Source organism: Macrotis lagotis, chromosome 2 (assembly GCF_037893015.1).
Source record: "Macrotis lagotis isolate mMagLag1 chromosome 2, bilby.v1.9.chrom.fasta, whole genome shotgun sequence".
NCBI lineage: Eukaryota > Metazoa > Chordata > Mammalia > Peramelemorphia > Peramelidae > Macrotis > Macrotis lagotis.
Window position 1 is genome coordinate 81,503,954 of NC_133659.1, and position 14,428 is coordinate 81,518,381.

Here is a 14,428-nt window from a genome sequence, read left to right on the forward strand (position 1 = left end):
TGTCTTGTTTCCTATGAGGATTGTATTGAAGCTAGATCTATATGAAACCCACTGTTCCTAACTGATATTGTTTTTGTCCTTTTAATATATGCATGGAATTTGAATTAACAAATGTCTGCTGAACTGATGTAGCCATAAGTTGTCAGAGTGAGTATTAATACTCAGATGGAAAGACAACTTGATTCAATTTATAATAAGTACTTCAATAATAGGTTTATTTCCTATGGATTTGACCATAGTTATAATGACACACATAATTGCAGTTCTTTGTCAAAGAGGTAGAAAGAAAGAAATAATTTGATTCAATTCAACAGACACTTTAAGGTGCCGTTGCATAAACATACTATCTTTAATACTTCTAAAGATTCCAGGATGGTTAATAGTATGGGACACAGGTCTACCTATTGCAAAAATGTGCAAATAGGCTCCCATATCAGGATCCCCCTGACTATAATAACTGCCTATACTTTTATTCCAAGTCTAAAAATTGGTGTATAAATAATAGTGATCTTCATAGTAAGAATTCAGGTAGTTTTTCAGATAAAATCTTTCCATCCTGTGGCTATGTAGTTGTAATCAGTTTGGCTTGCTGTTACTAACTCTAAAACTGGTTTGATGCAAAGAAAGGATAGATCTTGACATTTACCAATTGTGTTATGATGGGAAAATCACATATGACTTCTTGTCAGAACTGATAAAAACCCTCCATTATATAAACGTGAACTGTTATTATGGCTTCCTGATCCCAATTATCTCTGCTTAGAGACCTGGAATCATGAAGACATTTGTGGCTTCTTTTGTGAAGGCAATTAATCCCTGCTCATAGGACTAAATATTTGTGATCTTTTTTGTAACAATATGAAAAAAGTTGTTTTTTTCATGAGTATATGTTAATTAAGTTTTAATCAGCAACATTCTGCTCTGGTTAACTAGAAGACTGCAATTTCTAAGCTAAACTCTAATTTAATTCCCATATCTGATCTGTTTAAAAAAGGGTAAATTAAAATATGCAGAACTTGAAGACAGGGAAAAATTTCCTAAGTGGTTTCATAAATCATGGTTCTTTTCATCCATTAAAATGAATGCATTGAAATTCCCAGGAGAAATTTTGCGGATGACTCACATTGCTCGTGGTTTGGATTCAGATGGAACTTTGTTGCTGGATATTGTAGTGAGTGGTTATGTCCTACAGCTTCAGTCACCTGCAGATGTTACTGTAAAGGTAAAATACTAATAATGAAAATTGATCTATTTTTTTCAAATCTCCTTCTGATTTCAATGGTATAGGGAATTCCAGATAAGGAAGGAAAGCCTTTCTCCCAATACAGATGAGGCTCATTGCCGTGTTAAGTTCATTGCTCATAATCACTTCAGCCACTTAGACAACAGTTATTAATCATAAATTATGTGACAGATACTGTGCCACAAGCTGGAAATAGAAAGAATGCCAAAAATAGTCCCTGTGTCAAGTAGCTCATAGTTTGATACAAAAGAGAACCCACAAACAAGGTAGAGAATGAGAATAGTCTCACATGTATTAAGGCTCTAAGATTAAGGACTGAGAAAAGTTTCTTACAGAAGATAGGATTTCAGTGAGATTTGAAGGAAGCTAGGAGGTGGAGAGGAAGTGACATGGTTAGATCTTTAAGATTATCAATTTGATAGCTTGAGGATGGAGTGGGGAAGATACTCTTGGCAAGAAAATCAACCAAAAGATTATTAGTTAAGTCCATATATGAGACGATGTAGGCTAAGCTGGTGATAGGCTTATGAGAGGATAGAAAAAGGAGTATAGAAGAGATATTACAAAAGTAGAAATGAGAGATCAAGACAACTGATTGAATATGGAATGTGGGAAAGAATGAAGGGTTATGGATAATAATAGGGGAAATTAGTAAAAGGAAAGAGTGTGGGAGAGGAGATAATGACTTTATTTTGGAAAGAAGTTAGGTTTAAGATGTCCAGTAGGCAGTTGGGGATAATTTATTTGGTAATCATAGTCTAGTTCTGAATCTCAGAAAACCATACCCACTTTTAATCTAACTACAAGATTTATTATTAGAGTACAAATTACTAGTTAACACTCAGGGAGGAAGAGGTCCTCAGGAGAAGAGTGCTCCTGCCTCACTTCTGGTCAAGTCAAGCTTATAGATGAAGATGAATGCCATCATGGATAATAACCAAGTCACCAGTCAAGGTCATGGCACTGGTCATCAATGAGAAAGTCTTGCAGCTCTTCAAACAAAAAGAGCAGGCAGAAATTTACCCTCAGAATGCTTCAGGGCTGGCACAAAGTGGAGTAAACCTGCATTGGATAGTTTCTTAGTGACTCAGGTCAGAGTCTTGATCTGGTTCTAAAAAATGCACATGATCCAGGAACTAGTCTGCCTAGTCTAGAGAACTATTCAGGGTTATTAGAATTCCTCTGGGGTCAGTAAGTCATCAGTATTTCTGCCCTCCCCCTTGGAGAAGAGGCCAATCTAATAAGTCTAGATCAACAAGTTTAAAAAAAATCAAAGAACAAGAAGAACCTTAGAGAAGAGGTCTAGAATACCCTCTGGTGATTTGTTGGCCTGATCCATCAAGATCTATTCAATTAAATCACTGAAGTTATATTGGATAAGTTAGCAACATATATACATAAAAGTAACTCATTAGAAATTTTAAAGGTTGGCATTATTATCTTTAAGTTTTTGTCCTTTCTTGTGATTTTGACCTCAATTCTTTTGCTAAATTTTGATTTAATGTAGAGCTTTTGGCAGGGCTGGGGAAAAGGACATGCAATCTTACTAAAATAGGATATGATCAATGAGGAAATGAGCTCAAAAAGCATACATGCATCTTCTCTATTTATCTAGGGGCACTAAAGTGTTAAATACTTTTCCCAAGGTCATGCAGGCAGTATGTGGGGGAGGCAGGACTTAAACCTAGATATGCTTGACTCCAATGCCAGCTCCCTATCCCACCAAACTACAGTTCTAGCAGTGGTCTTATCAAACCATTATGAATATTATATGAGGGGCTATACCATCACATTTGTTTTAGAATTATACAGTTTTCAAATAATAAAGCATTTTTAAAATTTTGCTTTTTGAAGTATTCTTCATAGAGAAGAAATACTGTGAATTTTTAGTTATTAACATTCAAATACATATTGTTCATTTTAGGATTATACAGAAGACTACATTCAAACAGGTCCTGGACAGCTATATGCATATTCCACTCGACTTTTCACTGTTGATGGTGTTAGCGTCCCATATACTTGGAATCACACAATCTCCTATGATCGGGCTCTGGGAAGAATGCCATTCTTAGTAGAAACCCTCCATGCCTCATCCATTGCATCTGATTACAACCAATTAGAAGAAACTCTGGGTTTCAAAATCCATGCTTCAATCTCTAAAGGTAATTTTAAAGATTTCCATACTTAAAGCACAGGGTCCTTACTAAAAGGGGGGGAAAAACTCAGGGGAATCCATTTTTATAATGTGAGAATATTAAGAGACAAAATCACACTCATCCTAAATTTGTTATATGACACTTTCACTGCATGCACTTAGTATTAATGAATTATAGAGTGGTAGAGCTTGAAAAGGATTGTAGAGATAATCTGGCAGAACCCTTTTTTTAAAATATAGTTTTAAAAATATTACTCTTTTTGGGAAGGATCTTGACATGTTGTATTTCTGACTATGTTTCAATGTGTTTTCATTATTCCTTAATGAGCTTTCTCCTTTACTCAGCTGCCTCTTTCATCCCCCACAAAACCTTTCATTTCACCTCCAAGTTGGCATGCTACTCCCTCCACCATAGTAAATGAAAATGGACTAAGTGGCCCTTTTCTCTAATCCTCAGAATTTCAAAATTATCTTCTCTCCTTCACTGTGTTCACAAAAGAATAGGTCCTCTACCTGTAGGACTCAACTATTGAACTAATCCAACTATCATCACATTTCTCTGCCACTCTTCCCTGATAAACTCGCCAAAAAACTTGCATATGTCCAATCAGTTCACTCTTTCCTCAACCCTTGCAATATATTCTTTTTTCTCACCATTCTACTGAAATTGGTTCTTCAAAAATTACCAGGGGCAGCTAGATATTGCAGTGGATAGAGCACTAGCCCTGGAGTCAGGAGGATCTGAGTTCAAATCCAACCTTAGACACTTAATAATTACCTACCTGTGTGACCTGTGGCAAGTCACTTAACCCCACTGCCTTGCAAAAATAAAAACAAAACAAAACAAAAGTTACCTATGATCTTGTGATTCAGTTATGAGGTCACTTCTCTACTTTTCTGTTTCTGACTGTTTATCCTCTTCCTATTCTCTTAACTTGAATATTCCCCAAGGTCTTCTCTTCTCACTGTACCCTCTCATTCACTTCAGTGACTGTGACTTTGACTATTCACTACATGCAAATAATTCCCTAATCAAAATCTCTAGTCCGTGTCTTTTTTTCTGAACTATGAAACTACAACTTGCCTATTATACAACTTCACTTTAGGGTTTCATAAATACCTCAAACTCAATGTAGTCAATTCCAAAATTGACCCGCTTTTAATTATACATTTAATAGCATCACCACTGAAAGTTTCTCATGTTCCATGACTTGGAAGTATTTTTTTACTGTTGTCTCTTTCTCCCCTTTCAAATCTAATCACTTACCAAATCCTCTAAATTTTATCTATTTAATAATCTTTTCAATTTGTCCCGCTTTCTTTCTCCCCACTGTCACCATCCTTGCAGTCTTCATTACTAGCCATTTATAATCTTCCAGTAATCTCTCAGCAAATCTTCCCACTAAGATAATTTAACTTAGAACTAAGAGGAATCTTAAAGGTCGTCTATTCCAATCCCTTTTCATTTTGCAAATTAACAAACTGAGGTACCAAGGACTCAAAGCTAGGTTCCTGAATCCAAATCTTTTTGCTAAACCAGATTGCCTCCATTCTGTGAATCTACCAATCCACTTCCCATTAATAAATCAACCTAATAAAAATAAAATTGTCCAGAAGAATCAAAAAGAAATTGAAGATCAACAATATAATAAAATGCCTACAATTTTTAAAACTGGAAAACTTTCTTAAAAATCTCTATGTCAATATAAGAAATCAAGCAGTCTGTAAATTCATCTTTTCTAAAAATTTGTACTAATGTCTTCTGATTTTACATCATTTTCATATTCAAAATACATAAGCTTTTATAAACTGATTTAGAGCAAAATAGACAAATTTTTAAAAAAGCAACAAATGTAAATGAAAAGATTACTTACACTGAATAATGGGAGAAAATGAATGAAGAACGTAGAGCAGCTAAGGAAAATATTTACCTGCAGCACAGAGATATGGTACTCCTGTGATGGAATATTGTTTACAATGTCAAATGCAGTCACTGTATCAAATATATATGTATAGTATGACTTTTCTCCTCTCTCTCTCTCTCTCTCTCTCTCTCTCTCTCTCTCTCTCTCTCTGTTTATATAGATATATGGATACACACACACACACACACACACATATATATATATATATATATATATATATATATATATATATATGCTTAAGTGATTTCTTTGTTACAAGAAAAGCTTAATTTGGGAAGAGGAAAAGGCTGATTTTGAGAGGTCCCCCCCCCGAAATGAATTAAAACTATCAAAAAATATGTGAAGATATTTAAATATCTTCAGGCACTTGGGGGGGAAGAAAATTTTCGAGTCCTTTTCCTGGTATTCAAAGCCCCATCCTACATTTCCAGCTGTATTTCATATTGCTACCCCCCCATTCCAATCAAATTGTATTTGTCTTTGCTGTAAATTCCATGAGCATTCTTCTTTCCATATTACTTATGCTGGGGTTTTTTTCTGCCTAGGATTTTCTCTTTCCCCATCTTTACCAGCTAAAATCCTACTCATCCCTAAAAATTCAATGTAAATATCTCTCTCTTTCCCTGACCTCCCAATCAATGACCCTCTTCCTTTATCCTCACATAGCCCTTTATTTTGCATCTCTCCATTTCACTTATCATGCAGTGTTGGGTATTCTTTGTGTCTTATCTTACTACTATGTTACAAACTCAATGAATGCAAAGATTGACTATATCTTATCTAAACTTTGATTCTCCCCCAGCACCTCTACAGTGCTGGACAGTAAGTCCCAGAAGAGGCTTATATATTTACTAGAATGCATGAATGAGCGATGTCAGATTTTCTCCAGTGTTTTTAATAATTTAATAATAATAATAATAATAATAATAATAATTTGTCATCTTATTTAGTATTCACCCATACATGCAGTGAGACAAATAAACTACAATACTTTTCTACAATCTGGGATATTTAAAAAAAAGAAAAAGAAAAGTTTTAATTAAATATTTGCGAAAGAAAATGTACCTTTCAGAATCCATGTAAAATAGTTATGTTTTTGATATATAGGGTCAAATTCTGAACAAATCACAAATATCAAAGGAACAAGAATCATGAGATTTGAACATCATTCCCTGTGCCTGGAATTATTTAAAATAGTTATTTTTTTAGACTACTTTCCTTTTGCAAATATAGTTCTTTGCAATTCATCTCTGTGTTCTTTTATGACATGTGGTACTTTAATGTTTCTCTCTCTGGGGGTTTCCTTTGCTTTTAGAAGAAGCACAACAATTAGCTTTCCATATTTTCTGTGGGTTTCTGAAATCTCTTCAAGGATTCCATGATGCTATTTTATATATATAATAAATGTTTACACGATTTCTAGTTTTGAGCTATAAGCCCACAAGTTAAAATGATCCACATCGTCTTTTTTCTGGCTATGTTCTTCTTGCTTCTTCAGAAAGCATCCCAGCAGATATCCGGCAGCACAGCTGGCATGCACAGACACTTGGGAGATAAATTGGCAACGGAGGTTGGCCTCATTTGTTCTGACCCACACTCATTGTGCACATGTATGTTTTCTTCGTGAAAGTAATTGGAACAGTTGGCTCTCTGAAGGCTCAAAATAAGAACAGTGTGGGAATGGCTCATCTAGTGCCAGTTTCCTAAAAGGGAGAAGAGTTTTTGGACTAAGGCTCTGACAGCTAGTAACATTCTAATTCTACCCAACTTTCATCCTACTTAAGTACCATCTATCTCTCTAAATATACTCTCTCTAAAAAGATTTTTTTTAAATATTCTCAGTGAAACTGCTTCTCTTGGCCAGGCTGTCTGTGATCATATCTATGCCCAATGAGCATGTCCTGGCTCCTAATTGCACTGCAAAGTTTCACAGCCTGTCTTACAGTCAGCTCTGTGAAAAATCAAAGCCTTTCTTTAAATTAGCTAAAGTAACACAAATCATGTAATAGCATGACAACCAAAACTTGTCTCTCTGGCTTTTATCAGCATAATTAGTACTTAAACTGAAACATAACTCCCCCCCAAAAAAAAGGATTTCCTTCCACATTGATTCTTTTTCTTTTCTGATCAGAGAGAGTGTGGCACAAATCAGAAATATTCTGATTCCATTTGTCACTTTCCAATTCATTTTCTCTTCTTTTTGTGTCTCTGTGTTTTGATTGGGTAAATCATCGTTTTTAAACATAATGGGGAATATTTACCAATGTTCTCTGCTTTTTCTTTGAAGCTTTCAGGCCATTTTGTTGTTTTGTTATTTTTCAGTTGTATTTGACCCCTGTGGAGTTTCTTGGCAAAGACATTATAGTAGTTTACCATTTCCTTCTCCAGCTCATTTTACAGATGAGGAACTGAAGTGAAAAGGAGTAAGTGACTTGCCCAAGATCACACAACTAAGTGAGTTCAGATTTGACCTCAGGAAGATGAGTCTTCCCGGTCCAATGCTTTACACATTGCGCTATCTAGCAGCCCCTTTAGGACAATTAAAAAATAAAACAACTTTCTATCACCTATTTTCAAAAAGAAATACATATGAGTAAAGCATATTTTGAACAGCTAATCTTAATAGTTTCCAACCACTTCTTCATTCAACAGACTCATTATTAAGTCTGTGTGTACCTGTGTCCTAGGTGCTGTCCCAGCCCTGCTATATCACCACTGGAGAAGAGGAAAAATTGAAAGTTTAACTACGTTAGTTAGCCCTTGGCCGAAACAACAACAAAAGCCATTAAAAAATATGGGCAGCTAGGTGGTGCAGTGGATAGAGCACTGGCCTTGGAGTCAGGAGGACAAGAGTTCAAATGCAACCTCAGACATACTTAGCTGTGTGACCTTAGACCAATGACTTCACCCCATTGCATGCAAAAACAAAAAAAATAAAAATAAAAAAAACACATAAAAATAAGAGAAGTTCTACATCCCCAAAAGGCTAGATGGTATTGTATAAAATCACTGTTCTTGGAGCAAGGACTACTGAATCCTGGCTCTAACACTTGCAGGTTAGGTGATCTTGGTGAAGCCACATAACCTCTCTAGCCTTAGTTTTCTCCTTTGAGAATGGGAACATTAATAGTTTTCTCAAGGAGTTGTGAAATGCTTCTTGACAATAAAATTCTTTCGAAATGAGAGGTACTACTGTAGGGGACCCAAGTGTACACCTAAATAGAAATGTAGCGCATTGTCTCTCTTCTTTTGGGTCACTTTTTAAAAACATAATTGGTATCTTTTCTAAGTGACTTCTTTGTTCATTCTCTGAAAGTTTTATGATTTTAAAAAATGATAATACTAATTTATTGCAAACACATTGATGCCTAACCTCTGGATTTACAACTTGGCCCCTTCTTGTTTTTCCAGTATTTTTGCAATTTACTCCCTGTCACATATGGTATGGCACTCCCCTTCCAAGACACTCCATCATCAGACCACATAGTTTTTCACTGGCTATTCCCATGCTTAGAATGTTCTTTCTCTCCTCCCCTCTTTCTCCTAGATTCCCTGGGCTTGTTTTAAAGGCATCTCAAATTCTACCTTGTTCTTGCCTTTCCTGATCACATAGGCTCACCAGTAGTGCCTTCTTTCTGAGATTACTTCTATTTAATACATATATATATATATGTGTGTGTGTGTGTGTGTGTGTGTGTGTGTGTGTGTGTATGTGTGTGTGTGTGTGTATAAAACACATAGAGCTATATAGATGTGGAAATATATCTATATATACATGAACATATATAATATATACATGCATATATATATATATATATATATATATATATATATATATAAAACAAACACACACACACACACACAAACACATATCTTGCAAATTTGTATATGTTAACTCTTCCATTCAAATACCAGCTTCCTTGAGGTCAGGGAATTTGCATCCCTACCAAATAACAAAGAGCCTAACATAGTATAAGTGTTCTGTCTTTTAGAATCCCTACTGTTTCAAATTAGTCAATAAACAATTATTAAGCACCTACTAGGTGTCAGACCCTGGTGATCCAAAAAAGGTAAAATCACAGTCCCTACTCTGAAGAAGCTCACAATCTAATGGGAGAGACAACTTGCAAGCAAAAGATAAACAAAGCAAGCTCTGAACAGGATAAATAGGGGAATTAAGAGGGGTTACTACCTATGATGTTTCCTGATTCTGTTTTAAGTAGTCTCTCTTACTTATTTAGATATGTACCATTTGTATTCTCTAAGAGAATGAAAGTTCCTTGAGGGCAGTGACTGTCATAGTTTTGACTTTATATCATTAGTGCTTAACACAGTGACTAATATTATTACTAAGCATCTAATCAATATGTTGAAACATATAACTGGGCCCACTAACCTGTTTCACTGCTTAATAACCGTTTTTGTCAGAACATTCCCTCACGTCTAACATACACATCTACTGCTTCAAGTTTTGTTTTTCTTATCCAAATTTTCTTGCCTTAGTTAACAAAACTTTTCTGTTATAGTATTATGTTGTCAGATGAGGTGAGGTAGCCCATCAATCAATCAAGCCACAAAGGTTCATTCATTATCACCTACTATGTGTCCAGTACTGTGATAGTCATTGAAGGGACAAAGGTAGAAGTAAATAGAGAAAGGGAGAGTTGGAAAGACTAGTCCAACCACCTGCTGAGGTAATCCCCCCCCACCCTGGAATGTACCTGACAAATGGTCACCCACACTCTGCTGAAAGACTTCCAGGGAAGGAGATCTCACCACTTCTGCTGTGGGATAGCTCCAGTTTTTAGGGAGTTTCTCCTAACAACAAAAGTAATTTGGTATCTTTGCAACTTCCACTCATTGCTTCTAGTTCAGTCCATAAAAGCCAAAGAGAATAAATCTGATCCCTCTTCCACATGACAGCCCTTCAAATACTTGAGCACAGCTACCATCCCCTCCTTGTCTTTCTTCCACTAAATAATAAATATGCTCACTTCCTTCAATCTGTTCTCATATATCATGAACTCCAGACTCTTAAGCAGCTAGGATGCTATAGCATCCTCTGGATACTCCAGTGTATCAGTGTCCTTAAATCACAGTGGCCAGAACTAAATATAGTATGAAAGCTAAGGTCTGACCTGAGCAGAATACAGTGGGATTATCACTCCCCCACCCCCTCCTAATCTTATACTCCCTCCTGGAAACCTATGCTTCTCCTGACACAGTCTAAGACTAAATTATCCTTTTTGACTGCCACATCATAATGCTGACTCAATATATTGAGTGTTCACTCCACCAAAATCCCTAGCTCCTTCTCAGTATCTCTTATAATCTATTTGTAGCTACCCTATCATTTATTTGTGATTTGTGTAGCTAAGTATAAAACTTTATATTTACCCCTTACTGAATTTCATCTAAATAAATACAGACTGATTTTTAGACTGATTTTTTTGACATTCATTTTTAAATTTTGAGTTTCAGATGCTCTCCCTCCTGCCTCATCCCCACCCTTTGAGAAAGCAATAGATTACCCATTTTACATGTTAAGTCATTCAAAGGCTATTTCCATATAAACCATGTTGAAGCCTATCAAGATCTTTTGTATTCTTACTCTGGCACCCAGGATGTTAACTATCTCTAACTTTGTATCTTCTGTAAATCTAATGAGTAAACCATCTATCCACTTTTTTCAAGTTTATGATAAAACTATCAAACAACCCAGGCCAAGGAGAGACTTCTGGGGTACTTCAATGAAGACAATTCTTCATATTACTCTCAATAACTTAAATAAAATAAGGGAGTCCTTTGGGACTAGGGATTTTATTCTGTTATTAATAATGAACATGGAAGCCCAAAATTTTGTCTTATGATACTGCTTTCACAAATTTCATTAAAAAAAATTTGCTAGGTTTTTTTCTTTATGTAGGGTAAGTAATCAGAATGCCCTTAAATTTTTAATGGGTTTGATTTTTATGTTTTAATTATTTCAATCACTCAGATCTATGCCCTATATTCTCCATATTGAGGTAAAATCTCCAATATTGAACAACTTTCTTGTTTCTATAGAGAAGTCTGGCTCAAATGATCTCTAAAGTCTCTTCTAGACCTATGCAGGCAATATTCTTTTTAATCATCTATCTTTCCTAACCTAGTTCACTAAGACACCTGTTTGCTGTAGAAAAATGATTACAGCATTGCAACTATTTTAAATAGTTCTAAATTTCTGATACATTAACATTTCTTATTTATGGGGATTTCTTAATTGAGAACTATTTGGAATTAATACAGAATTTGTGGATCAAATGTTCAATATCTCAAAACTGTCATGTAAGAGAATCTTCATTGAATATATTCTATATTTCACAAAAGTGTATGTGTTGTATGCATTTGTGTACAGTATATATGTGAGAGTTTTACAGACCAAATATATTCTTTAAACTAAAAATCTCTAAGCAAAGAACAAGTTTACAAACACTAAAACTATAGCTTAAAATAATATTGTTTTTTAGGACTTGACCAGCATATATTTTGTCTTTTGCAAATGTAAAATACTCATGTAAGGCAAGTTTGCTATTTTTAGAACTAATTCCTTTAGCCATCCTTTCCAAATTTCTAAAATAAGCAGACAAAGAGAAGATAAGATGAAATAAAAGCCCTAGCCTTGTGCTTAGGGAAGTAAGAGTTATCCTCCCTTCCAAGAGATGGCAGTAGTGACCATGCATGCCCATAGCCACTCTGGAGGACTTAACTATTGGGGTATTGTTGACTTGTGAATGGACTATATTCTTGAACCTCCTGAACCCTTGGAGTCCATAATATCAAATACTTAACTGCATCCCATATGTACCATTTTCAGTTCTTATTCTTAATTCACTAACATGTGAAGCACTATGGCAGGCACTTGGAAAATAGAAAGAAGAAAAAATAATATAATCCCTACCTACAAGGATGAAGGTATATTACATGAACAAAAATTATTATGAATAATAGATACCTTGATATAGAGATAAAGAAGATATTTAAAACATAAGAATAAAGAGATCACTTTCAGAGGATATGGTAGCTCAACTGATCCTTGAAAGAGACTATTTATTTCTGTAGACAGAGATGAAGAAATTACAGGCAAGGATATGGGAGGGAAAAGGGGAAAGCAGGAGGTGACTAGAGTAAAGTTTTATGGGAACTCAAGAGTCTCAACCTTCACAGTTTACAATCCGATTCTCCTATTCCTAGTCATTTAGTCTCTAGATTTAAAATATATGACATAACAAAAAAAATTACTAAATCTGAAACCAGAGAACTTGGCTTCAAATCCCATCTCTACAACTTACTACCTAAATAAGTGACTTCACCCTTCATCTTTTTTTGCTCATGTTTTGCTGAACTCCAAATCAAGGCATTTTGACATCTAGCTCTAACATTCCCCGTTTTTCTGAAAGTGAAATTATGTATTACAATAAACTTCTTAAGGTTGCCTGACAAAAATTACTCCGATTAGGAGGAAAGTTCTGAGTAATGTTTTCAAGGATAATGAGAACTTTGTTCTGTGGTCAGTCTGGCATGTTAACAGTCATTTGATTGTTTTATAGTTACCCCTCAACATTGTAGTTTTCCTTTGATTTCATGTAAACAAATTAAACAAAAAATCTGCAGCTAGTGACAACATGTCAACAACCTCTGGATTATAGTTCATACTGTATTTAGGTCAAAAACATGAAAATTTTCCACTGTTTTCAAATATTATGTTGCAACATTATTACAGTATAGGTTACAATGGAAAAAAGGAGATGTTTTTATTTTCACTCACCAATAAATTTTGGTTTCTTCCGTGATAGGAGACAGGAGCAATCAGTGCCCTTCTGGATTTGTCTTAGATTCAGCTGGACCCTTCTGTGCTGGTAAGTAAAAAAACAAGCATAAATTTGTCTGGTAAACTTCTCCAGCATTGGTTTCCAAGGACAAATTGGAGTGGTTACATAGAAAACACTTTGGATAGGATAAGGCAGTTGTCATATAAGTGATAGCAATAGCTTAACCACCTACATACCCAGCCTCAGAACTGCCAAAGGCTTAGAAAAGGATATGAGCCAAGCTAACCCACCTGCCCATATATCAAGAACCACAGAACAACCTCAGGCCAGAGCTTCCAAGCATCTGGGAAGCAGGCTCTTGGAGAATGAAAGCTTTGATGCAACACATTTATTCTTTAATTGAATGGTTGCCATAGGATTTGGACAATTGGATCTGTAAGTCTGATATCTGTGAACAGCATTTGAGGGGGTTAAAGGGTAAAAACATTTTTAGTAAGTACTTCTAACTTGTATATGTTAGGATAAGATAAATCATATTTAATTTTCCCCCCAAGATTTTGACCCTAAAGCCCTTAAATATACAATTTTAAAATCACATTTAGATATACTTGTCTTTTCTTTCAGATGAAGATGAATGTGCTGCTCGAAATCCCTGTTCTCATAGCTGTCATAATGCAGTGGGAACTTATTATTGCTCCTGCCCCCAAGGTCTCACTATAGCTGCTGATGGAAGAACTTGTCAAGGTAATAACAAAAATACAACTGTCAGGGACATTCCGACAACAACAAAGATTTTTCCCAAAGCAACAACAACAACAAAAAGATAAATATTCCAGTCGGTCCCAGCTTCTCCTCAAGTACTGACCACTTTGCCCAAAGTGATAATTATGACTCATGATTATTAAGAGCTCTAAGTTTTGACAAAGCATTAGTGGGAAAGATCGGTGCAGTAGGCTCGGAATCAGAGAATGTCTTAAAAGTCTTGGTGCAGTGTTAAGCTTTAGAAACCTTTAATCAACTTAAAATAGCACAAAGACTTTTGGGACAGTATATGAGTTTGATGCAACATGTGTATACACACACACACACACACACACACACACACATATATACACCTCTTAAGTGTACCACTTAATGCTTAGGTTGGGTAAATCACTTTACCTCTCTGAGTTCCAGTTTCTTCATCTGTAAAATGAAGATAACCTTTAATAACTCTAAATCCATGATGCTGCAATCCTCCTTTTCAGAGGAGACTGAGACTCATTTCTACCAGGGCTTGCCAAGGCTTACTTCC

General features: G+C 35.4%; 1 protein-coding gene across 3 annotated transcripts in view; it reads left to right on the forward strand.

Moving 5' to 3' along the window:
- The window catches only part of HMCN1 (hemicentin 1), an 814,916-nt gene that overhangs the window by 769,379 nt on the left and 31,109 nt on the right, over positions 1-14,428 (forward strand). For all 3 annotated transcript variants that reach the window (XM_074222240.1, XM_074222238.1, XM_074222239.1), the window contains exons 96-99: positions 1,101-1,222; positions 3,168-3,405; positions 13,159-13,221; positions 13,759-13,878. In XM_074222240.1, coding sequence (XP_074078341.1) covers positions 1,101-1,222; positions 3,168-3,405; positions 13,159-13,221; positions 13,759-13,878 — 543 coding nt within the window. The remainder of the gene's footprint in view (positions 1-1,100; positions 1,223-3,167; positions 3,406-13,158; positions 13,222-13,758; positions 13,879-14,428) is intronic.